The sequence below is a fragment of the Mirounga leonina genome, unplaced genomic scaffold, assembly GCF_011800145.1.
Source record: "Mirounga leonina isolate KUSES-001 unplaced genomic scaffold, KU_Mleo_1.0 Mir_357, whole genome shotgun sequence".
In the NCBI taxonomy this organism is placed as follows: Eukaryota; Metazoa; Chordata; class Mammalia; order Carnivora; family Phocidae; genus Mirounga; species Mirounga leonina.
Window position 1 is genome coordinate 9,235,332 of NW_023270702.1, and position 25,142 is coordinate 9,260,473.

At 37.5% G+C, this 25,142-nt stretch overlaps 1 protein-coding gene across 1 annotated transcript in view; it reads left to right on the top strand.

Annotated features, from left to right (window-relative positions):
* ENPEP (glutamyl aminopeptidase) overlaps positions 1-25,142 on the top strand; it is an 87,231-nt gene that overhangs the window by 40,248 nt on the left and 21,841 nt on the right. Inside the window, exons 10-14 of the mRNA XM_035030283.1 lie at positions 4,318-4,383; positions 4,514-4,665; positions 14,532-14,611; positions 24,421-24,557; positions 24,686-24,741. Coding sequence (XP_034886174.1) covers positions 4,318-4,383; positions 4,514-4,665; positions 14,532-14,611; positions 24,421-24,557; positions 24,686-24,741 — 491 coding nt within the window. The remainder of the gene's footprint in view (positions 1-4,317; positions 4,384-4,513; positions 4,666-14,531; positions 14,612-24,420; positions 24,558-24,685; positions 24,742-25,142) is intronic.

Sequence of the window (25,142 nt, forward strand, 5' to 3'; positions counted from 1 at the left end):
CTAGTACGTCTTTTCGATGTGATTCCCCAGGACAATGCCTGCTCCCCATTCCTTCAGCTCTCGCTACCATTAAGTCTTCTTATATGGCATCCGGCACTCTCTATGCTCTCCCAAAAGGAGACAGTCCCCTTCTACCCAATGCTAAAATTTCTAGGTGACTACCAAAGTAAGAAATAGGACCAGGACTTGGGAAATAGTCAGGGAGTATATCCATACATTTTACTCCTTTTGTCCATTAATAAAATATTCTGTGTGGACACTGGCCGAAAGGGAAAAGCTATGTGCTTATTCTTATGTGCACATTAGAACATCTTGTAACTTTTCCGTTGGCTTCAAACTCACATTTCTTCATATCTTCTCTCACTGTGAGCACCTTCAGTGAGGAACTCGGTCTTCTATATCTTTGCGTATACTCCAGGGCCTAGTAGAATGCATTACACATGTTAGGCAATCCAAAAAATGCTTCTTGAGTTAGTGAATGGCCTATAATAAATAGTATAAAATATAGAAAAAAAACAAAGACAATTCTTTTAAAAAATTCAGTGAAAATTCCACTTGCAGAGCTTTCATTCTAAATTAAACTGATCAGTAACACATTCTTGGAATCTTCAAAGCTGACTTCAAATTAAATGATTTTTATGGTAATTTCTAGAGATGGACCAAAAGAGTCTTTAAAAGTGAATAGCTATTCTAATAATTCAGAAATAATATAATTAATTAAAAAGCCAGTCTCCCTGTCTAAAACTAATATTTCTTAGGTGAAAACTGTCTTCCTCCACCCTGTGACTATAGATGGATCTAGAAACTGAACTAGGATGAATAAGTATTAATTTTTTCATGCCATCATAGTGCTGTGGAATAAATTTACCAAAAAAAAAACCCCACTAAAACACTCACTTTTTCCCTACAATCTTCATACACTAGCTCATATCTGAAAATGGTATATGATCAGTATAGACCACACTCAATAGCTCTCAAATCAATTGGAACATTCCTTTCCTTCATTCCAGTATCCGAATAGTATCTCTCCTTGAGTTATCATCACACTATGATTGCTGCCCCTAAATCCCACACTCTGTGATACCGTTCAAAATTTTTCCTTTGAAAATACTAATTTTCTGTCCATAGTGACTCTTCATTAGCTAACCTGATGTGGCATCCCCATCTGGGGATGGCCAGCTGTCTGCTCTCCTTCGTGCTCATCACCTTCCCCCAACCCCCATCTCAGACATCAAAGGAGGTGCAGAGTGCAGGGAAATAAGGGCAAAACCATCACCTGGAAAATCTTTAAGTCTGTGCTTGTGCATAAAAAATCATAATAGATAATGGGGCGTTCGTAACAGTACATGGTCATGAAATCAAGCTGAGAAATGTATCCATCCTTTCTTCTTCTCTTAGTATCAGCTGTATCCTTGATAGGACAGGAATGGCTCAGTTGGAACATGGCCCTTTCCCTTCCTGGGATACTAGTTACAGAAACAGGGCTCCTTTCCTTTTGTGCTTACCACACCAATACCAACTAGTGAGGGACTATTATTGGGGGACCTAGGTCACCATAAAATTTTGAGTGGAATGACTGCGTTGTGATTATTCAAGGTGAAGAAATAAATTTCTTTTTTTTTTTTTAAGATTTTATTTATTTATTTGACAGAGAGACACAGCGAGAGAGAGAACACAAGCAGGGGGAGTTGGAGAGGGAGAAGCAGGCTTCCCGCTGAGCAGGGAGCCTGATGCGGGGCTCGATCCCAGGACCCTGAGATCATGACCTAAGCCAAAGGCCGATGCTTAACGACTGAGCCACCCAGGTGCCCCAAGAAAGAAATTTCTTAATATAGGCTATTCAGAAGTGCACTAATCTAGACAAAATAAAATTGATGTCTTTTAATAGAATGTTTATATAAATGTCCATGTAGCCTGTAGTTCAGGAGAAGCAAGAAACTGCAGTTTATTTAAAAAGCAGTAATAATAACACCACCACTGAAACCCGTACAAACGCGTCCAGGAGTCAGAATTCTTTCAAGGTTACCGCAGGAAACTCTCTTCACCTCTATGGGCACCAGTTTCTGACACCCCTAAAAATGTGAGAGTTGTGTTAGATAATATTTAAAATCCCTCTAGTTCCAAGATTGCACGTTCTAAGCTCAAGACACTGTGAGTATACAAATAAACTCCTCTACATTAATTTTAAGATGCTACTACTCACTAGAAAGTGTCATTAACAGGTAACTATGGTTATAATTAATCATTACTATTCCAAGTCTCCCATTATTTTATTTAGAATGAATGATTTGTGCAAAGCTCTGGAAGAAATACCTAAAACTGAATATCGAGTATGTGCCTTTCATGTCTTCTCCTTTCCTCTGGCTGCCCTCCAGTGGTAGTGCTGAGTAGTGACCTCATCAAAAGAACAAATACGAAGGCAGCATTCCAAACTGGTCTCAACTCTCGTCCAGGCTTCTCGAGTGGTACTGCTAACCCTGTTTTATCTCTCTGTGCCTGAAAGGAAAGGAATTTAGAAGATAATGTGACTTACGCACATTGCCTCTTGAAAATTATAGCAACTTACAGTAAAAATGTCAAGTGCAAAGTCAACCATTGGTTATTTTCTTTGAAGCTCAAGGAACATTTAAGAAGGTTTATTTCTATCGAAGATGTCCATATTTTAAATGGGACAATTCCTCACAGCAACAAAGTCATGATATGGCAGGAACTTTGGACGGTTTCCTGGAGAAACCACAATTATGAGGGTAGGAGAAAATTGGGAATTTTCTTTATGGACACACCACATTATATCTGAAAACTCATATACAGAGATTTTGTGAACAGAATTGCCAAAGGGGAGAGGCTTGTAGTTTAAAAATTCATTATTTTAAAAATAATTGAAGAGTGAAGACAGTCTTTAAAGAGAATAATTTCCCCAATTTATCCATGATCATGATCATCATTCTTATTATTCAAAACATCATATATCCATTTCTTTAAAGCAGGGGTCTACTAACTGTGACCTGGGGCCAAATCTGGCCCACCACCGATTTTTGTAAGGTCTGCAAACAAAATCACTTTTACAATTTTGAATGCTTGAAAAATCAAAAGAAGAATATTTCATGACACGTGAAAGTTATATGAAATTCAAATATCAGAGCACATAAATGATGTTTTATTGGAAGACAGCCATGGTCATTCATTTACATATTATCTACGGATGCTTTTGTTCTATGGAGGCAGAGTTGAATAGATGCAACAGACACTAGAGAGCCCCCCGAACTGAAAATCTTTACAATGCAGCTTTCTACAGAAAAAGTTTCCTGAGCCCTGGCTTAGAGCCAAGCTCACCTGTTTTATCTTTGTATGTTGCCTCAATCACTCATGTGTAATGGGTCATCTAGTGTCTGAAATAAGAAAACGCCCCTGTAAATGAAGGTAGGGATGTAGCTGGCACTGATAGGTTAGCACCACTAAGTGAAGATCATAGAATTAGGGATCTCTTGTCATATTGGATCACAAATGTTGTGGACTGCTGACTGTTGGCTGAACACTTGGATGCCCTTAAGCATCTTATACTTCTTCTCCTGAAAAAATTAAGCTTTTCCTCTCCTGCCCACAATTCCATTAGACTATAAAAAAGAACAAGCTATATAATTAATAAAGAAAAACAATTGTGCTTTACAAATAAATTATTTGTACAATGTTTTATGGGTTACAAGATATTTTGTATACAATGTATCATTTTATTTTATTCTAGCCATATTATTGCCATATTATACATTAAGATTATGTTGCCATATTATACAGTTGCCATATTATACATTAGAATGAGATATGTCTTTTTTTTTTTTAAAGATTTTTTTATTTATTTGACAGAGAGACACAGCGAGAGAGGGAACACAAGCAGAGGGAGTGGGAGAGGGAGAAGCAGGCTTCCTGCAGAGCAGGGAGCCCGATGTGGGACTTGATCCCAGGACCCTGGGATCATGACCTGAGCCGAAGGCAGACGCTTAACGACTGAGCCACCCAGGTGCCCCTAGAATGAGATATGTCTAAGGGTTCAGCTCATGTTGTAGAAGTATGAGAAAAGCATACATTGACTTCTTTTTAAAATTTTTTTAAAAAAATTTATTTATTTAAGAGAGAGAGTGAACATAGAGGGAGAGTGAGAGGGACAAGCAGACTCCCCCGCTGAGCAAGGAGCCCGAATCAGGGCTTGATCCCAGGACCCTGAGATCATGACCTGAGCCAAAGGCAGATGCTTAACTGACCGAGCCATCCAGGTGCCCCCATACATTGACTTCTAAAATACTTGTTCTCTTTCATGTACAGACTTACTTGGAAAAATACAAATTCAAGAATGCAAAAACTGAAGATTTTTGGGGAGCACTTGAAGAGGTAAGGAGTATATCCCCAAGTATTTCTTTGTCTGATTAACAAATGATTTATCAATCATTTCTTTATCTGACTCTTCTATCTTTTTATTCACCTAATTTGTTAATTATTCCTCATGTTTTTTAAATATCAGGCAAGTAATCTACCAGTGAAAGAAGTAATGGATACGTGGACAAAACAGATGGGTTATCCTGTACTTAATGTCAAAGATAGGAGGAACATCACACAGAAACGCTTTCTGTTGGATTCAAGAGCTAATCTTTCTGAGCCACATTCACCTCTTGGGTAAGGATCTATAATGCATTTCAAGAGTAAAGCAGAAATTTGATGGAAATATTGGCCATTTGCTTGGATCTTGCTCTTCAGTACATGATGGATGGGTGATAATATAAAAACACAGTGTCTTTAGGGAAACAAAAGCATTCAAAGGGAGCTCCGTGGTCTCCAGGTTCAAAATGGTGGACTGAGCACATGTATCCAAGTCCTGTTCTTCCCAGAAATCACTTAATAAAGGAACAGAAGTGCTAAAAGAAATAAACCCATAAAGGAAAGAAAATAAAGAGGAAGGGCAATATACATCACAGAATTCTAGAAGACAAGCCAGAAGGAGAAATATTGGTAGAAAACAAACAAACTAAGGAAGATGCAGTTAGATAAAAAGGGACTTGTGGTAGAGGTAGAAATACCTTCCCTATCCCTAGGCAGGCTCTGGGCTCACTGTCAGCATGAACAGTGGAGTGCAGGAATGAGACGTGAGGCTGAAAATAGGGCAATTAATTTGAAGTCTAGACTCAGGACAATTGTGCCAGTCAGACACACCCCCATTCCATTTTCCCTCCATCTACTACCATCCTTTTCTCTGTTCAGAGCTCTCAGAAGTCTGCCAGAAGCCTGGCAATGACCCAAGGCAAAAATCCAAAGGCTCTTGCCACCACCACCCCCCACCGCCACCCCGCCCCAAGTAAATTGACTAAAACAGTGGAGGAGAGCTAAGGATTTCCATTTGGTTAGGAAGCCCAGAGTAAAGCTTTCTTCCTTATGGCATTTGTGGGATGGATGGGCTAGAGCTGCTAGCTCCCCTTATACATACACAGAGCTCCCAGTCAGACATCCTGTTCAGAGGAAGAGCTTGTTTCAAAAAGACACCTCCCCTCTCAACAGCAGAGGGATTACAAGCAAGATGCAAAGAATAATTAATTTAGTCCTTCTTTCTAAAATATGGGTGGGCCATTAAGATCACACAACACATAAAAAAAAAAAAAACCTAAAAGCATAAAAGGTAAAATCTCACTTGAACAAACAAAAAATTGTCTCTATAAGAAACGTAATTGAGGAAATAGAAAATAAATTTGTGAAATACATTCGGAGATCAAAGAAGCTATTAACACCCATTTACTAAGAGCAGAATGTCTTTGACAAAACAAACTTAGAATATAGAATTGCTCTGGAAGGTTAAATTTTTGGTTGTCAAAGAATTAATCAAGCAAGTAGAAATAAATTTGGGGAACTGTCTCAAGTTATAGGGCAAACACACAGAACTGACAAATATGAAAGAGAAGACAAATATGCAGTGTCCAGCACCCAACTAATAGATGTCTCTCAAAAAAAAAAAAAACAGAGAAACTTGAGAGGCAAATCATATCAAAGAAATAATAAAGGACACAGGGATTCTGATTAAAAAGTTCATTGACTATACAGTACAAAAAAGGAAAAATATATATATACCTAGCTACATCCTCATGAATGGAACAATCATCTAAAATGGTTGAAGCAAAAAATATTTTCAGCCTCCAATTCTCCACACAAACTAAACCAAATGCAAAAGCACAACAAAGACATTTTCAAACATGTAGGCCCAGAAAATGCTTTCCACACAGCACTTCCTAGAAAGTTACTAGGGGAGGAAGAAGAGGAAAAATATGGATAAACCAAAAAAAAAAAAAAAAGAAGAAGAAGACGTGGATCCAGGAAACAACGCATCCAAACAAGGAAAACCATGACAGGAAATGCCGGCCATTAGTGAGCCAACGGGCTCACGGGGTGCCATGCGTAAGAGCCGGATGACTGGGCTCAGGTAGGTGATCACCAGGAAAAAGCAAGTATGGTTGAGAGGATGAAAAAACCTGAGGAGCTGGTGAAGGCCCATCAGTTAAGTCAACTGTAAAGAAGAAAACTAGAGAAACCAAATCAAGGCTGTATGTAAAAATTGTGATCCAAAAATATAAAGAAGGTAGAACAATTTTATGCCATTGATAAAGACAAGAAAAAGGAGTCCATTTGACCCTTATGTTAGGGTATTAGGGTAAATTTTTATTTAAATGACTCAGGGGGCCATGAAATCAGCCTATAGAGAAGGAAATGTAACTCTAACACACTTCTTGGCTAACAATATGTATACAATAGTATAATTTCATAAATGTTACTTATTGGCTTTTAACTTTTATAATCAGGGATGAATAACATAACGATTTTGTTACAGTGGCAGAGAAGATTGTAAATATAAGCAGTCTTAACGTTGTAACAAGGAAAAAAGCTGGCAGAAGAAAGGAGGTGGAAGAGGGAGGAGAGGTGGAAGGAAGCGTTGGGTCCTAATTCAGTGGTGTGCGTGGTGCTGACGCTAATCCCAACTCAGCGCCATCATGCTGGTAGCTTGAAATAGATCATGTGGTGAGTTAATGGAAACCAGCAAATACTGTGTTCAATTCCGCACCCTCCCCCCCCAAGAGCCAGTTGTTAAGTATTTACCAGCATATTCATAGGATACCCTACAGTTTCTCTTCACTAAGGTAGGTAGGGGTAAAATCTCCTATTTTACGGTTAGGAGAGAGTAGCAATACTAAAATTTATGAGACAGGAAATGACAGCTTGAGTACATTATTGAAAGGAACAATTACAACCTATAGAAATCTAATAATAATTTTACTTTCTTAAATTTTGACTGTTAATGGGGGAATGGAAGATAAATTAGTATAAGTAAACTAAATCACCCCGTCTCATGGATGAGTTAACAAATACTATCTGGGAAAAAAAAAGAGAGAGAGAGCTATTTAGAGTTACAGAATTAGCCATCAGGAGAATCAAATCCAGAAGTACTTTTTAAAGGAAGATACTTCTGAGAGAGGGGCCGGCCTGTGGGAAGGGTGGAAAAGGAGACTGGTTTTTCAATGGCAGTCTTTCTAGTTTTTGATGAGGATGTTTCTATTTATAAATTGCACAAAGGAAAATCTCCTGAATATTAAACAGCAATTATAAACTTGATCACTCAAATTCTCTTGCTAATATCATTTATAAGGAACTTCTGAACATCACCACGTAAAATTTTATTAAATCCCATTTATAATTTTGAAATACAAACAGCTAAAGACACAGATTTATAAACCGAATTTAAAAGAACTTCCTATATGTTTTTATGAATCTAACAAATTAAAATTCATAGAGTATATCAAATTTCTTGGGCATTTTCAGCATATTGAGAACCGAACCTTTGACTTTACAAACTCAAGACTTTTCTAGACATTTAAACAGGACTATTGAGTTAAAGTGTCCTAACAATTTCAGTTAAAATTATAAATACAATGTCATTTCCCTCTAATTTGCCAGATTTTTTTTTCCTTTTTTTAAATTTAAATTCAATTAGCCAACATTTAGTACATCATTAGTTTTTGGTTCAATGATTCATTAGTTGCATATAAATTTCCCAGATTTTTGAAAATGTTGCAGATATTATAAAAACTGACAAAACATGTGCGACACAGCCCGTGATTTTACACTGATCACACTTGTGTGAATATAGCTTGTACAGAAAGTCTTAATAGTATATCCATTTCTGTATGACTAGTTATTTTTGTATGCACTTCTGGGGTGCCAATTGCTGCCAAAAGAAGAGAAAAAAAACAGGATCTCAGGACCTCTGGTATGGGGCTGGCCACAAAAACCTGGGTATATCGCTTTAGGGATACCATCTCGGCCACCCGTTACGCAGATGAGCCCCCGCCTAGACAGGATCCTGGCTAAATGGCAACAACATGGCACGTGCGGCACTGGTAGCCTGGATAGTGATCTAATTTCACCCTTGCCAGTTTTCTTTTCCAGTTTCATTGAGAAATAATTGCGTCATGTATAGTTTAAGGCGTAAAACATGATGGTTTGATTTAGGTATATCGTGAAGTGATTCCCACCATAGGTTCAACTAACACCCATCACGCATGCCAGTTTTGATGGTCTCTTCTTTCAACTTCTGAATACTCAGTTTGGTAGAGAGACTTTTGCACCCACTGCCACTTCTGATGATCTCTAATCTCCACTGCCCGTTTTGCAGTGAAAAGGCCCTTTGCCCTCTTTATCTCCTTTTTAATAGTCTCACTGCTCTTATTATATAGTTACTTATATATAAATCATCACAAGATCAATGATCTGGTAGCAATTAAGATAACACGAGGAAGGAGAATTATAGGGTGTGACAAAGGCGTCCTAGAATATCTATAAGCTGGTTCTTTTATAGTTACTGTTTTATGGTTTAGCGAACTAAGATTGGCCAAATTTAATACTGCTGGAGCCTTTAGATATTAAAACTTAAAAATGTTTCTTTCTTGTGAAACAAGCTTTCCTTGGGGAGTTTCACAATGATTACGCTCTCCAGTCATATGTGCCCCCTGATACACTGAGCCTGAATTAACAGGTGGGTCAGGAGGTGTGCTTGAGGAGGGAGGGCCACAGAAGACTTTCTTCCTTGAAGAAGTGAGATTTAAGCTGTGTAGGTTCATATGAGGGGATGACCATGGCGGGACGGGTGTTCAAGACAGAAACTACATGTATGAAGGCTCCGGAGTTTAAAAAGTGGCATTACCCATATAATATGCAACACTTACTGAGCATTTACTAAGTAGCTGGCACTACTTTAAGCACTTTAGAGCATTTTATTATAACAGGTGGGAGAAATAACTGAAAATGATGAAGTAACTTATTCAAGGTTGCACAGAGTGTAAATGATGGCACTTGGATTTGAACACTGGTGGTCTGGGTCCAAGAAGCTGAACAGCAGAGAGGCACTGGGCACAGCGGTGAGAGGGGAAGGCAGGGGCCAGGCATGCACATCCTGTTCAAGATTTTGAACAATAGTGTGCAAATTCAAGGACTTCAAAGAGGAAGAATTAGCAGGCTCACCTTTACATTTTTCAAAGTTCCCCTCTGGTTGCATTATAGAGAGTAGGTCGGAGTGGGGCAAGAGTGGGAGCAGGGAGGCCAGTTAGTATGGTAACTGGAGTGAGTGACTCACATGAGAGATGAGCCAGAGGATGGGGTCTGCACAAGGAGAGTGGCCATGAGTCAGAGGGGTGTGGCAGGTGTCCTGAAGATGAGGTTGAGCTCAAATTTCTCACTAGAGAAAAAATGATATGCAGGGAACTGCATTGGATGAATTTTCAGATAACCATCTCATTTTAGAATATTGTTCTCATCTTGTTCTATAGTGGTCATAGCCAAATTTCTAGAGAACTGAAAGATCTTTAGAGACCCACTTATCATATGTACTCTAGACCCTGTTTCCTGGCTTCCGATTCAGGGCTTTGAAAATTAAGTCACACTAATAGCACACCTGGGTGTTTCCAACAACTCCAAATTGCCAAAATTCAAATTGGACTTCCTGTCCAAGGCATCAGAGAATGAAGAGCACTCAGAATTACTAAATTAGCTACTTTCAAGATACTGGTTGGCATGTGAACTGGAAGAACATCAAGAAAGCCAGTGGTGCTCACCTTATTGAGGCCGGTGATCAGCCTCTTTGGGAACCATCAGACACTCAGCTCCAGCACCGTAAATGACACTCAGAGGAACTGGGTATCTTGCTGTATGCAAATTCTGAAAATTAATAGCTCATGCCAAAACAAAGGAAATTTGAGTTCCTAGACCAAATGAGATCAGTCAGGGAGTGTCTGTTTATACTTCTTTATCTTCTCTTTATTTTGGAAAAGAAAGATTATGATAGAAGAGCTTTGTTTCCACTCTATCCTCTTCATAATGTATGAATGATTCAATCTGACATAGGTGATAATTCAGTTATGAAAATCCACATAATAATTTGTGCTATCATACTGTTAACTATAAACTGTTTATTTTATAGTTACTGTTTTATGTTCTAGCAAATTAGATTGGCCATATTTAATACTGCTATTTAATAGCCTTTGGGTATTAAAATTAAAAAGATTTCTCTCTTGAGAAACAAACTTCCACTAGGAAAGCTTTGTAGTAATTCCCTTCTGTCATATGTATCCACTGATTTGTTAAGCCAAAGACATACTGAACACTGTTTTTATTTTTATTTATTTTATTTTATTATTTATTTATTTATTTATTTATTAAAGATTTTATTTATTTATTTATGAGAGACAGAGAGCACATGAGAGGGGGGAGGGTCAGAGGGAGAAGCAGGCTCCCTGCTGAGCAGGGAGCCCAATGCGGGACTTGATCCCGGGACTCCGGGATCATGACCTGAGCCGAAGGCAGTCGCTTAACCAACTGAGCCACCCAGGCGCCCTTTATTTATTTTATTTTATTTTTTTAAAATATTTATTTATTTTACAGAGAGATAGTGAGAGCAGGAACACAAGCAGGGGGAGTGGGAGAGGGAGAAGCAGGCTTCCCGTTGAGGAAGGAGCCCCATGTGGGGCTTGAACCCAGGACTCTGGGATCATGACCTGAGCCGAAGGCAGACACCCAACGACTGAGCCACCCAGGCGCCCCTGAGCACTGTTTTTAAACTGGTGGGATTGCATTGTTTAAATTACTCCTTGGTTATGCATTCCTCTCCACACAAATAAAAATTTTATTACCCCGCAAATGAAGTGTATTATCAGGTCTTCACTTTTTCAGTTATAACAAATCTTTAAATTGTATTCATTGAGATTTAGAACATGGAACTATATTAACATTTATACTTTTCTCTAATATTTTCTTTAGTTTTTACCTTCAGTTACTATTTTTATTTTATTTAGATTCATAGATAACATGATTTTTTAGTGATCACTTATCATAAAATCAATCTACTCGCTCTATTTTTGTAAAAAAAAAGTTATATATGCATAAGAAAATAAACCCAGAAAACATGTGCTATCCTGTTGAGAACATTTGTTAAAAATCTATAGCAGCTCCTGAACAAATAAGAGAGAAAACATTACATCAAAAGTGATCCTTCATGATTTTTTACTTGATTGAAAAACCTAGATCATAACATATGCCCTCATGACCCCAGAAAGGAATTAGCCCTTTCTCCAATCCTAGTGTTCACCTACTCTCTATCCAGATATATTTCTGTCTGGTGGGAAATGTGGTTAAACTCAATGGCCCCCTCCCCTTTCTCACTGCTTAAATATTCCAAGATTAGGGAATTCTTACTGACCAGAAACTTTGTACAATGCAAATGGCCCACATGTGTTTAAGTTATTGTTTTAACACTATGGTCTCAACCATCTCTTAGAAACAAACACATTTCCTGTCTCCATTAGGGGGAATTCTCTATCAGGAACATGTCTTTGGCAGTCCACTCAATGTAAATAGGGGGAAAAAGGGAGTAGGCATGTTATTTTGGGGCAATCGAAGTCAATTTCTTTAATGAAAATTAGGTTGACCGTGTTTAATACTACCAAAGTTTGTTACAGTGTTAGATACAAAAAAGTGACTCATACCTTTATTTTTTTTCTTCTTCTTTTTTTTTTTTTAAGATTTTATTTATTTGACAGAGAGAGACACAGCGAGAGAGGGAACACAAGCAGGGGGAGTGGGAGAGGTAGAAGGAGAAGCAGGCTTCCCGCCGAACAGGGAGCCCGATGCGGGGCTCGATCCCAGGACCCTGGGATCATGACCTGAGCCAAAGGCAGACGCTTAACTGACTGAGCCACCCAGGCGCCCCGACTCATACCTTTAAAAATGAAATCCGATCCTCCTAAATTTTAGGTAACACATAGAAGACTCTCCCATTCCATTTATGTAATTTCCATTTCTTGATATTTTGTACTCAAATCTACTATTTTACTCAGATTAGATTAGATCCTGTAAGGGATTCTAAAACTAGAAAATTATATAGCCTCAACCCCCTATCCTTTTAGTCTTGTGATCCCCTAAGACTTCAGAGCAAATTTTTTTTTTTTTTTTTTACATAACTAAGTAGTATATCTCATGTCCACTTTTAGGCACATTGTCGTCCCAGACACCATGTTTTACGGGGGAAGAGTCAAGATATGAAATCCTGACTGTGCACTTGGGCATCCAGACGCTTGCGTGCTCCGTCCTTTCAGTCAGGGCAGCATTGGGGAAATGTAGACAGGGGAAGAAATGTTCTTTTATGTGGCAGCACCAGAACGGAAGAGCAGTGAAAGAGTGAAATATGTAGATAGGGTGTGACCTTTAAAAGGTGCTTGTTTGTCTATCTGTTGAGAAGCTGCAAGGGATCGCTCTTAGGTGGGCCTCCCTAAAAGTGGATGCTGAGGTGATGATTCAAGTGAAAGCTACTCACCAGGAAGTGTTTCTAAGAAAGCCTGGAAGGGGAGTGGGTCGTGGGCAATCAAGCAGCCGAGTGCAATATCGAGCAGGTGCTATGGAGGATAACTATCCAGCGGGGACAGTGCTGTAGAGTGGTCCTGACAGATGCGGCAAGGAAGAGTCTCAACGCCCATCCATCACTGGCCGAGGGCGGCAGCCAAGAATGTAAATCCAAGGAACTGCTGGCTTTCCTTGCCCAGTCCGCTAGAGGGCAGTCCTCTAACAGAGAGACCCAGGCGCTTGGCTGTCGGCAAGGAGAGCACTTTGGGATCTGGGGGGTACAAAAATGACAAAGAGATTCAAGGGGATAAGGGTAGAGCACTGACAATGCTTGCAACATGACCCAAGAAACAATGTATGTATTGGTCCTATGGAACTTGGAGCCAAAAACATTCCACAGCAATAAAATCCTCAAAGAAAGTTACTAACAACTCAATCTTATAAAACGTTTCAACAGTGATAAAACAAAGAATTACTTCTTTCGTGTAGATGGCAAAATGTATTCTCCCCTTGGGGCACCTGGTTGGCTCAGTCTGTTGAGCCTCCGATTCTTGATTTTGGCTCAGGTCCTGATCTCAGGGTCCTGGGATGGAGCCAGCTGAAGGCTTCCTGCTCAGCGGGGAGTCTGCTTGTCTCCCTCTCCCTCTGCGCCTCTCTCCACTCACGCACGCTCTCTTTCTGAAATAAATAAATCTTAAAAAAATGTATTCTCCCTGAATTACATAAGTTTTATTATATCTTGAAAAGGAGAAATATCATTCCCCATTCTCTGTCGGGGACTTGAATGATCACAGATGAAGAAAAACAAGGCAAACTTTGAGTTGGAACCCAAATTCAAACACAGATTCACCTTCTTTCTAGGTCTCTTGTATTTTCTGATTGATAGTACATGATATGAGAACAAACAAAGCAATTTAAGACCTCTTTTATGAGATTTCAAGACTAAAATGTTAAGTATATATCATACCAAAGTACAAAGCTAACCTCTTCCCCTCGCTCCACAAGAAAATACTAAGTAGCTAATGAGAACACTAAACCCCCCCGAAACATGCTTGTCTGATTTTCCTCTTCAGCACACCTGATTCACATGATGCAAAATAGGAGATATTGAAAGAACATGAGAACCTTTAAGGGCTGGATGGTGGTGGTGTAATTAGAGTGTCAACATAATTTCTAAAATGGGTTATTCCCTGCATGGTGTTTTAAGATTGACTTTTGAATTTGAAAAATGCTTTGTGTTCCTTGACAGAAACTAAGCATACTAGAATATGCGCAAGTATGTGTGTGAAAGCTCAATGTTAACATATAATGTATTATATTTATGCAATATCGTTATTTCAAATCCTCAAGGCATTTTATTGAAATAATCTTCATGATTAGCTAATTTGTTGATACAAAGTTCCAAATTTTAGAGATTTATAGAAATTGAAAGCAGTTATATGGCTTATCTTCATCACCAAAGAGTATTTTATATTAACTGCATTAATTGTATCCTATACACTGGATGATCATTTATGAGGAAAACATGCTTGTCTATTGCTTTTTAAGTATTTTTATTTTGGAAATGTTTTTATTTTTTAGTAATAAAAATTACATTTTTCTTTTTAAAAAAAATTTAGTTACACATGGAATATTCCAATTAAATGGACTGAAGATAATGTACCAAGTATTACAATCTACAACAGGTCAGAAACAGAAGGTAAATGTCATCAATTGATGTATTTCTTCTTTTGAAATTAATGTGCCACGTTAAACTAATGTAAGTGTAAAGAAACAACAATAAAGGGCGCCTGGGTGGCTCAGTCGTTAAGCGTCTGCCTTCGGCTCAGGTCATGATCCCAGGGTCCTGGGATCGAGCCCCACATCGGGCTCCCTGCTCAGCGGGAAGCCTGCGTCTCCCTCTCCCACTCCCCCTGCTTGTGTTCCTGCTCTCGCTATGTCTCTCTCTGTCAAATAAATAAATAAAATCTTTTAAAAAAAAAGAAACAACAATTTACATCATAAATTCCAGCTAAAAGAGACCTCTTAAGTAATTTATCAATGAATTCAAGCCCTTATCTACAATAATGAGAAATTTTCTACTACCTTGCAATTTTTTTTTTTTTATAATTTTTTTTTTAATAATTTACCATGACTGACACAATAACAAATACCCATACCCAAAGGAGGGTCACACACCCAACCATTGGATGATCAATGTATAAGTTTTCTTTTTTTCTTTCCCCCTTCCTCGTTTCTTCCCTCCTTTCCTTCCTTCCTTCTTTTTTTCTTCCTTTACTTTTTTTTCTTTATATCAGAGAAGTAAGTCATGGGATTTCTTAAAAGGTTATGTGACAAGCCTGGTTTCTTAAAATGCTGTCATTAAATTAGACCTATCATTTTTCCAATTCAGTATGAAATTAGAATCCTTAATGACTCCAAATTATCTTTTCTAAGTTGTAAATTGTCACCAGTAGCTCAAGGCACTATCTATATCTATTTCCGACCGTGCTTAGCTTCCAAAACCGACAAGATGCGCTGCCATCAGGCTGCTAGGGCCATAGACTCTATATCTATTTCCATCCATCCATTCATCCGTCCATCCATCCATCCATCCATCCATCTCCCTAAATGAATTACTTGGCATGTGCCTGTGTTAAAATTCAGCTGTCACTTCTCTGCTTACTTAAATCAACTGGAAATATATTTCTGTATTTTATCTCCCTTGGTTTGTCTTTTCCTTTCTTGAAAAATCTAGTTATATAAAAACAAGGAGGTCTTATCACAGGTTCTCTCCTCCAGATTGCTGAAAAAAATAACAAATAGGGCAGGTTTTAGCATGCATCCCAGAAGATTCCTCCTTTTTATACTTTTACCATTGTATTTGTTTTGTGTTTCCAAATCATTTCTTTTCCAAGACAAATGATCCTCTTCTTCACCCCATCCCATGCAGTGTTGGTTTCAGAAAAGCATTTGGCATGCACTCTTCACCTGTGGCTTCTTAGGGATAAAAGTAGAGTAAATCATTTATCCTTTATTTACATATGCCTATTTGCTCCTACAAAATATTCTAAAATATTAATTAGGTATGATTTTCCCTAGCAAGTAAATTTTTATCCTACTGATTGATTTTTAAACAGCTTTTTTGAGAAAAAAAATTCACATTGTTGTGCAATTCACCAATTTAAAGTGTAGAATCCAGTGGTTTTTATTATATTTGCAGATATGTGTTACCATCACCATAGTCAAATGTAGAACATTTTAATCACCTCAAAAAGAAATTCCATACCCTTTAGCTATCAATCCTTCTATCCTCCCATACCCCCAGCCCTAAGCAGCTGCTAATCTAATTTCTGTCTGCATAGATTTGCCTATTTGGGACATTTCATATAACTAGAATGATATGTGTAGTATTTTATGACTGGCTTCTTTCACTTAGAATAATGTTTTCAAGGTTCACCCATGTCATAGCATGTATCAGTACTTCATTCCTTTTTATTGACAAATTATATTCATATCATATTGATATGCCACCTCCTGTTCATCTATTTATCAGTTGATGAGCATTTGGATTATTTCTACTTTTTGGCTATTAATGCTGCTATAAACATTTGTGTACAAATTTTTCTGTGAATCCAGTAAGGTTTTTTTCACCTTTGGGGTTTTTTACTTTTATTATAAGTTCTTTTGTGTGTATGTGTGTTTATTTTTACCATAAACTTGACCAGCTTTGCTACTGTCAAGGCAAGAACCCGTTCTGTTGCTTTGTGGTAAAACTTTCTCTTGATCATTTATACTAACAATTACTTTGATTGTTATGGTCAACATTTCTCCCAAATTCTTTTAGAATTCCCAGATCAATGCCATTTTGTCTTACTCTTTTATATATGATTGTAGTTTTAGATACTGAGCTCTATCTTCCGTGATCTGCCTTATGACCATTTTTTTTACTTATAAGCATGTTTGCCGATGGAAAATGGAGAAGACAAAAAAAAAAAAAAAAGACTTTCTAAAACGTGCAATACCACTGGGGCCCCTCGGTGGCTCAGTCAGTTAAGTGTCTAATTCTTGATTTTGACTCAGGTCATGATCTCAGGGTTGTGAGATTGAGCCCCATGTCAGGGTGGAGCCTGCTTAAGATTCTTTCTCCCTCTCCCACTGCCCTACCACCCCCCTAAAAAGAAATGTGCAATACCAATGATAAAAGGTATAATGAGGCTACCATTCCAATGGAAGTTCAGTGAATTTGGTTTAACATATTACTACATCTTTTACCCATTGGTTACCATTGGTTAACTGAGAGTTAGAGGAATCTTGGCAGCTGCTTGATTTCCTGTTAACAAATTTAAAAGCATGAATAATTAGTCTATGCTAACAACATTTTCATGGAATGAGGTTTCCAAAAAGTGAATTTTCTAGATAACTAAAGCTTACTCAAGTGTTTTATAAAATAAAGTTGAAGAGTTAACAATAAAACATTTTTCTTATATGGATTATGTACTTATTAGAGAGAATATTTGAATAATAAATTTAATCCTTATTAATCAATTAATCAATTAATTCTTTCAAGGAAGTATTTACCGAGAGCTGACTTATGTGCCAGACACAGAGGTAGGCATGGAGATAATGCTGAGGGAAAAAAATCCTTACCCTCTTGGTGCTTACTGTCTGGTGAGGATTCAGACGCGTCAGCGGGCAAATATGTGTCAGAAGTACCTGGTGTCGTAATAGCCAAGGGGGCTCGCTGAAGAAGCACCAGCCCAGATTTGGGGGTTCAGGAAAGGTTACTAAAGAAAAGGATGTCTAGGCTGAGAGCTAGGAGGTAAAGGTAGTGTTTAAATGGATGATAAGATTGACCAAGTACAGACAGGAACTACGCTCTGGACAGAGAATGCTAGTAGGAAAGGGCAGAAAGCTCTCACAGCAACTGCATCCCTCTGTCTTTACATTGAACACATTTTTTTTTTTTTTTGGCCTAACTATTGACTTAGTTGTCTTTCCCCTCCCCATAGAATATTTCTTGAGGAAATGGAGCTTATTTATTTTGGCTGTGGTTGTTCTATATCTTCAGCAGTTACCCAGTAATTGTTTATTGAATGAATGAGTGAAAGAATGAATGAAGACGCTCCAATTTTCACAGAGCTTTGATGACAGACCTGTCTTTATCTGAAATTTCAGAATCATGACTGCTCACTTAGCCAGAAACAAACTAGACATCTCTTCCTACTTCAAAGTGCCTGCTCCATTTTTAGGCTATGCAATAAGTTCCTGTTTCCTGTTTGGGGACATCTTCAGCTCTCAGCTCAGAGCATGGATGACAAACACGTCCCAAGTGCACTGAATGGGCAATCAGCTCAGGTTACCAGCCCTCCCGCCCTCTTCTTCGTTTCTTTGATGATTCATCAGCTAGAAATTTCCCAGGCAATGTTGGGACTTCCCCCAAGGCCTTTTATTTACATTTGTGTTGTACATGATATTTTAAACATTAAAAAAATTAAACATGTAATTTATAACAAAAGACGAGGACCTCTATCACAGACCCTTCTCAGGCGATTCCAACCTGCCCTGTGTAATCTCTCTTCTTACTGTGTATAGTATATTTTATGCTATCGGTTTAATCAGTCCTTCTTTATATTTTGAATATCATCATTGTTATTTACTCTTCATTTGCTCTGTCTTTTCTTTTTTAAGTAAATGACAAACTCCTTGGAGATACAACCTCTGCATCATACTCCTTGATGGCAGGTCAGGAATACCACCCTATTGCCAATGAGGTTCTGTGCACATCTTAAGACTTACTTAGAGTTTAGTAAGTCCTTGCTTATTGGAGGCTGGTTTGCCCTCAGCCTGCTGTGCTGTTCGAGAATGCCTGCAGATCCTTTAGTTATGCCTCTATCTTTAGTACCAGCTACTACTTTGTCAGTGCATCTACATTTAGTAGTATATCAACTTCTTGCTTTTTAATCTGCTGCTTTCTAACATTTAGAAGACTTGAAGGCTATTACATGATGTCAGATAACTAATCTTACTAAAACATAATATTTTAAGATAGGTATTTCTAAGTGTATAGTGTCTAGGAGAGGGCCTAGGCCATAGGAAATGGGATAGACTTTGGGATGACAATTTTCGTAACTCTTGCAGATTTGAGGATACATTCTGGATGATTTAGATAACCATGTCCCGACCACATATAAATAGAATATTACTATAATTTGATGGTAGTTATATTTAAATATTTCATGTCAAAATAATTATGGGCATATATTTTTAAATTTAATAACAAAGAGAAAGAGAGACTTTCTTCCTTCTTTCAAGCTGAGCCTCACGGAATGTTTGAATTTTGATTGGATCATTATGAATTCAGTTTTGCAGATTCAAAAGCTCAGTTTCATCAATTCAGCCCTGGTCAACCAAGGCTTGGAAGATTTATTCACACAAAGCAAACATATAAGAATGCTAATTTGTTAATTTATACAAATAAAAATATACTGGCCAAGGTGAACCAGAATACTCATGTCAGCTAATTAGGAATCTCTTTCCAAGAAGAAAGTTTACTTAATAAGAGTAAAGAGAGAGTTAAGGTAGATCAATTATTTTAGAGATTTTATCAAGCTGTGATAGCCTCATATATTGCATTAACCGGGGGAGTCTAATTATTGCATTTAGAGGCTATTTTGATGAAATGAAACCTTCTTATTCATGCAACAGTCCAATGGAGGTATTCCTGACCTGCCATCTTTCCTGGGTGGTTCACTCCTAAATAATAACTTCCTCCTTTTTATGGCTCTACTGCTTCCTAGACCTTCGATTCCTCTGCTGGATCTTTGCATCTGACCACAAGACAGAGGAAGATAATGGAGGGAGCAGGTCTAGAAGTGCATCTATTACTTCTGCTTACAATCTGTGTCCAGTTGTCAATACCATGTTGCTACCTAACTGCAAGGGAGGCTAATAAATATAGTCTAGCTGTATACCCAGGGAGGAAGAGAGAATAGTGTGGTAAATAACAGATCTCTACCACATACACTGTTCTCTATAGGAGGAAATCTGTTAAAAGATCTGGAATACGGGGGTGCCTGGGTGGCTCAGTCAGTTAAGGGACTGCCTTTGGCTCAGGTCATGATCGCAGGGTCCTGGAATCAAGCCCCACATCAGGCTCCCTGCTCCCTTCCCTCTGCCGTTCCCCTGCCTGTGCTCTCCTGCTCTCTCTCTGTCAAATAAATAAATAAATAAAATCTTTAAATTAAAAAAAAAAAAAGATCTGGAATACACATACCAGCTCAACTGTGCACCCACTTCCCTCGGCAGACTGAGACACACTGAAAGATCTTCACTATCTAACTCTTCTTTGCAATTATTTCTTCCCAATCACCCAAACCATCACCAGTGATAATTGTTCATCATGGTATCCAGGTTGCATTTTTCCAGATTCCTGCTTATTATGTATTGCATATTAATACTACACCTTTCTTTTTAGGGAGATTCTCATAAAATCTTGCTGAGATTTAGGAGGGACTCTGTAATTATTACTAACATAATCATTAATACTTTCTTAAATGATTTGTTGAAAATATTACCACAAATGTATAACCAATCCATTTTACAATAGATCATGTTACTCTTAGTTTCAGAAATTAAAATTTTCTTCCTTGACCCTAAATTCTGATAGTGCATCCTACTAGAAAGTTTTAGCTCCCCAAGTATAAATGGTGTGTCGTTAGTAAAAAAAAAGTACTATTCTTGTATTTTTCAGCTGTTGTACTAATAAGTGATGGGTAAAATTTAATAAGATATAAACTGTCATTTTACACTGAAAAATAATTTGCTTAAAGCATCAATGCAACAAAGCATCTACATCACTAAAGAAAAATGTTCCTTTCTCTAGAATTATCAAGCTATCACAAGAGCTGTCTAGTTGTCTAAAGTTTGTTATAATTATTTATATAAAATAGTATGCAGGCATACCTCAGAGGTATTGTGGGTTTGCTTCTAGACTACCACAATAGAGTGAATATTGCAATAAAGTAAGTCAAATGAATTTTTTGGCTTCCCAGTGCACAACATAAAAGTTATGTTTACACTATACTATAGTCTGTTAAGTGTGCAATAGCATGATGTCTAAAAAACAATGGACATACCTTAATCCAAAAATACTTTATTGCTAAAAATGCTAACCATCACCTGAGCTTTCAGTCATGTCACTGAGCACAGATCACCATACCAAACATAATAATAATGAAAAGTGTGAAACGTTTTGGCAAGAATTAGCAAAACGTGACACAGAGACACAAAGTGAGCAAATGCTGTTGAAAAAATGATGCCAATGGACTTGCTCAATGCAGGGTTGCCACAAACCTTCAGTCTGTAAAAACTGCAGTATCTACAAAGTGCAATAAAGCAAGTTGCAAAAAAGTGAGGTATGCCTGTAGTAAAGAACTGTTATGAGAGCTCTGTTACTGAAATCTATCTAGGTTGAAATTAAATAGCCCCTGGATGAAATTTTGAAAAAGTAATTACCCATCTTCTCTACCATCTAGACAAATAAAAGAAAAAAAAAAAAGGAATTTTCTAGACAGAGCTCCCACCCAGAAAGAATTCATTCAACTCGTTTATGTATAAAACTAGCAAGAAACAGAACAAGCTGATTTATTAATTGAATGATAGGGTGTTATGTGGCCGTTCAATTTACATTTTCACATGCAGGTATACCCCGCTTTCTGAATGTTCACGTTCTGCCACCTCATTTTTACAAAAGACCTACATTAGTATGGTAATGGCTTTTTTCATAAAAATGAAAATGCTCTTTGGATTTCTTTCAGTTAGCAAAAACAGGTACTAATATAGGTCTTTTGTAAAAAACAAAGTGGAATTAACCCAGACTTTTAGAAAGTGGGAGATACTCCTCTCTTTCTGCTATTTCAGCTTATGAAAGGTTTCACGGGAAAGCTCTACTTTCAGATAGAAAGCAAAATTGCAAGGTGTTTACAATAGACTTTCAAATGAAAAGGATTGTGAATCATAAAAACAGTAAAGTCCTATTCTGTGTATTGGGTGCTTGTATATGCACGTATACAGAGGTTACGCACGAAGAAGACAAGAACAATATGTTAACTAGTGGTGGGTCATTTTTTATATTCTTCATTATACTCTTTTTTTGTATTTTCCTAATACATATTTGGAACTGTAAGGAACACATAAGCCTGTTACAATCAGAAAAGCAATCAACAGTAAGTGGAGAAACGAAACATAATACGCGCTGACTCCCATGTGCCGCCGGGAGCGGCCACCAGTATTCTAGCCCTACTTACTTCGCTACGTAACTAAACAAACCAACAGTACGTTGCTGTTAACAACTGCTGGGAAAGTAGGATGAACTTGGAAAGTCCATAGCTACTGACTTCCTGGATCTCAGCTTCCTCATCTATAAAGTGAGAAGAATCACAGTAACTCCAGACAGGCTTAACTAGGTATATATAAAGCACATTGAAATACTGCAGTATTTAGATGGATTGCCAGGAACTTCTCAATGTTATTTATACTTGCCTCACTATTTATAGAACTGTGGCATATCCCCTTTCATAATAATGAGGATAGCTACCATCTGTTGGACAAATAACTCTGTGACCAACACTCTACCGATGTTATCTTATTTAATCTTCACAACAGTTCTGTGAGGGATTTTTATCCCTATTTCCCTTATGGTGAACAGGGACACAGAGAGGTCAAGTGATTTGGCCAAGATCACACAGCTAGTTAGTCACAGAACAAGGGTTTTATCCTAGATCTGTCAGACTTGAAAGTTCATGCTCTTTTTCCTATAACATATGGCTCTGTGCTTCGCAAGAGGCCCTCCTCCAGATACAAATATTCAAAGTGTATGGTTGCCAAAAGATTAGCTTCCTTTCAACAACTTGTCTATGGGAGAAAGACAAAGGAAGATAAATACTACATGAGTGAGGTAAAGGTTTATAATTTGTCAAGTACCTACTTTGAACATTCCTAAAAAAAAAGTATTGTCTTGTTGGAGAGCTTACTCATATATTATGAAAAACTACTGTGTCCTGGATATCTTCCAAACCTTGTGAACACTTCCAAAATTTAAATCTTCTTTCCTCCCAAACTAACTCATCTGCCTCTATTCTGTGATGGCAGCATCATTATTTATCCGATCATGCAAGCCATTTCCCCCTCCTCTGACCGTCCACATCAAGTAAGAAAACTGACTGTTGATTTTACCCATGATGTGTCTTGAAAACATCACCTTTTTTCTTTTTTCATTACCTCCATATTGGAGTAAGCCCTCATTCCCTTTTGCCTTAGATGATTACAGGAGACTCTAAAATCTCCTTCCAATATATCACTCGTACCACCATCAAAATTATCTTTCTAGAAAGCAGACTTGAGCGTGTTATTTCCCTGCCTAAAAATCTTCTCTATCTAATCATCTCTCAGAAGATGGATTCCTTCACATGGCACATGGCTCTTGCGCTCCAAAGCTCTAGACTTTATTTCCAGCCTCATCTTCCATCTTCCAGTGTCACATCCTTACATTGTCACTACATTAAACTATTTGAAATTTCTCAAATATATGAAGTATTCCCACACTATTATTTAAATTGTATATTGTCCTTGCAAACAAAAGAGTGTATGAATTAAAAAGTACAGAAGCAATGCTGACAAGTGAATACTGGTCGTGTCAGAGCACAGCTATTATTTTAAGAGAATATTTTTTACTTCAAACATAACTCTCTGTTCCTTCAATGTTGAGCTTCTAAAATCTATATACTAGAGCCGTATGTAAATACTGGAGGCTACTTTAGAAAGAGAGTTAATTTGGCAAATCCATTGATGAAAAGCATTGATGTAATCAATTGAAATAAGGAAACAGAAGACTTTACAAAGATAAATAAATTTAGAAAAGCAAGCATGACACGGATTACAAAATCAAGAATGTTGTATTTGAATTTCAGTTCTATTGCAGGCCTTCTTGACATTTTTAAAGCATTACTGATTCTCAAATCATTATTTTGCTAGGCAATAGCCATTGCCGTCATTTTGAATGTTGATTTTAATAAATAAAGTATTCTTTTAGATGTTTACATTTTTATCCCCTCCCCAGCCTGCCCAATGAATATTCTTTGTGTAATTAATCCATCATGATTAGCAATATATGGCCTACCCCCAAAAGCAAGGACCTCTCTGTCTTTTGGCATTGTTTTCTTTTATTGGAGGATTGACAAGCACAGAATTATTTCACTCACTTGGCAAGCTTCTACCAGTAAGAAGTACAAGTCACAAATCACAGGACACTTATTTACATTGGTTATTCTTTTTCAGCTCATGCACTACAGTGACATTCTAAAGTTAGGCAACTAAATAAGAATTAAGCTTTGGGGCTTTGGATCCAAATCAAACTTGACTCCTTGAGCTGATATTTCTTTTCTTTTCTTCTGACCCTCTGGGCCTAATTTCTCTGTGTTTACAGTATATGCAAACATGTTTCTCATTAGTGTTTATTTACCACCACAGGAATCACTTTGAACTCTTCTAATCCTGCTGGAAATGTTTTTCTCAAAATAAACCCAGATCATATTGGGTTTTATCGTGTAAATTATGAAGTAAAAACCTGGGAAAGGATAGCTACCAGTCTTTCCATCAGGCACAGGGTAAGAGTAACAGTGGTTGTGAATTGTTTTATTTTTGTTCTAAGAACAGTGTCTTGATGATATTATTTTTTTCAACATGCTTTGCTTCAGGAATTGTGCTACTTACCTCTTTTTCTTCTCCTTTTCAGGACTTTTCTTCTGCTGACCGTGCAAGTCTTATTGATGATGCTTTTGCCTTGGCAAGGTGAGTTTTGGAATGAGATTAGACTGTGGATTTTGTCATAAATCTCTTTTCTTGATGAATTGCAATGAAGTTTAAGTATTAATTATAGTTTAAAATATCCAAAGTCACTATTTATAACATTATTGTTTTCCTTAACTCTCTTTTTTAAAACTCACATAAGCCTCATAGCCAAAATACTGAAATTTGCTCTTAGCAGACACACAAAAGCTCACCTACCCTATTGACTTTGAGTAGGGTTCATCTATATCAGAGCCCTTGAGCTAATTAGGAGTGACATTTGCAAGTGCTCAAAAGTGCACCTTCATAATTTGATTTAATAAAACGACAATGTGTTTCATTAACTTACTTCTATGAGCCTAAGCCCACTGTATGAGTTTATGGCTAGAGTTGTCAACTCTTGT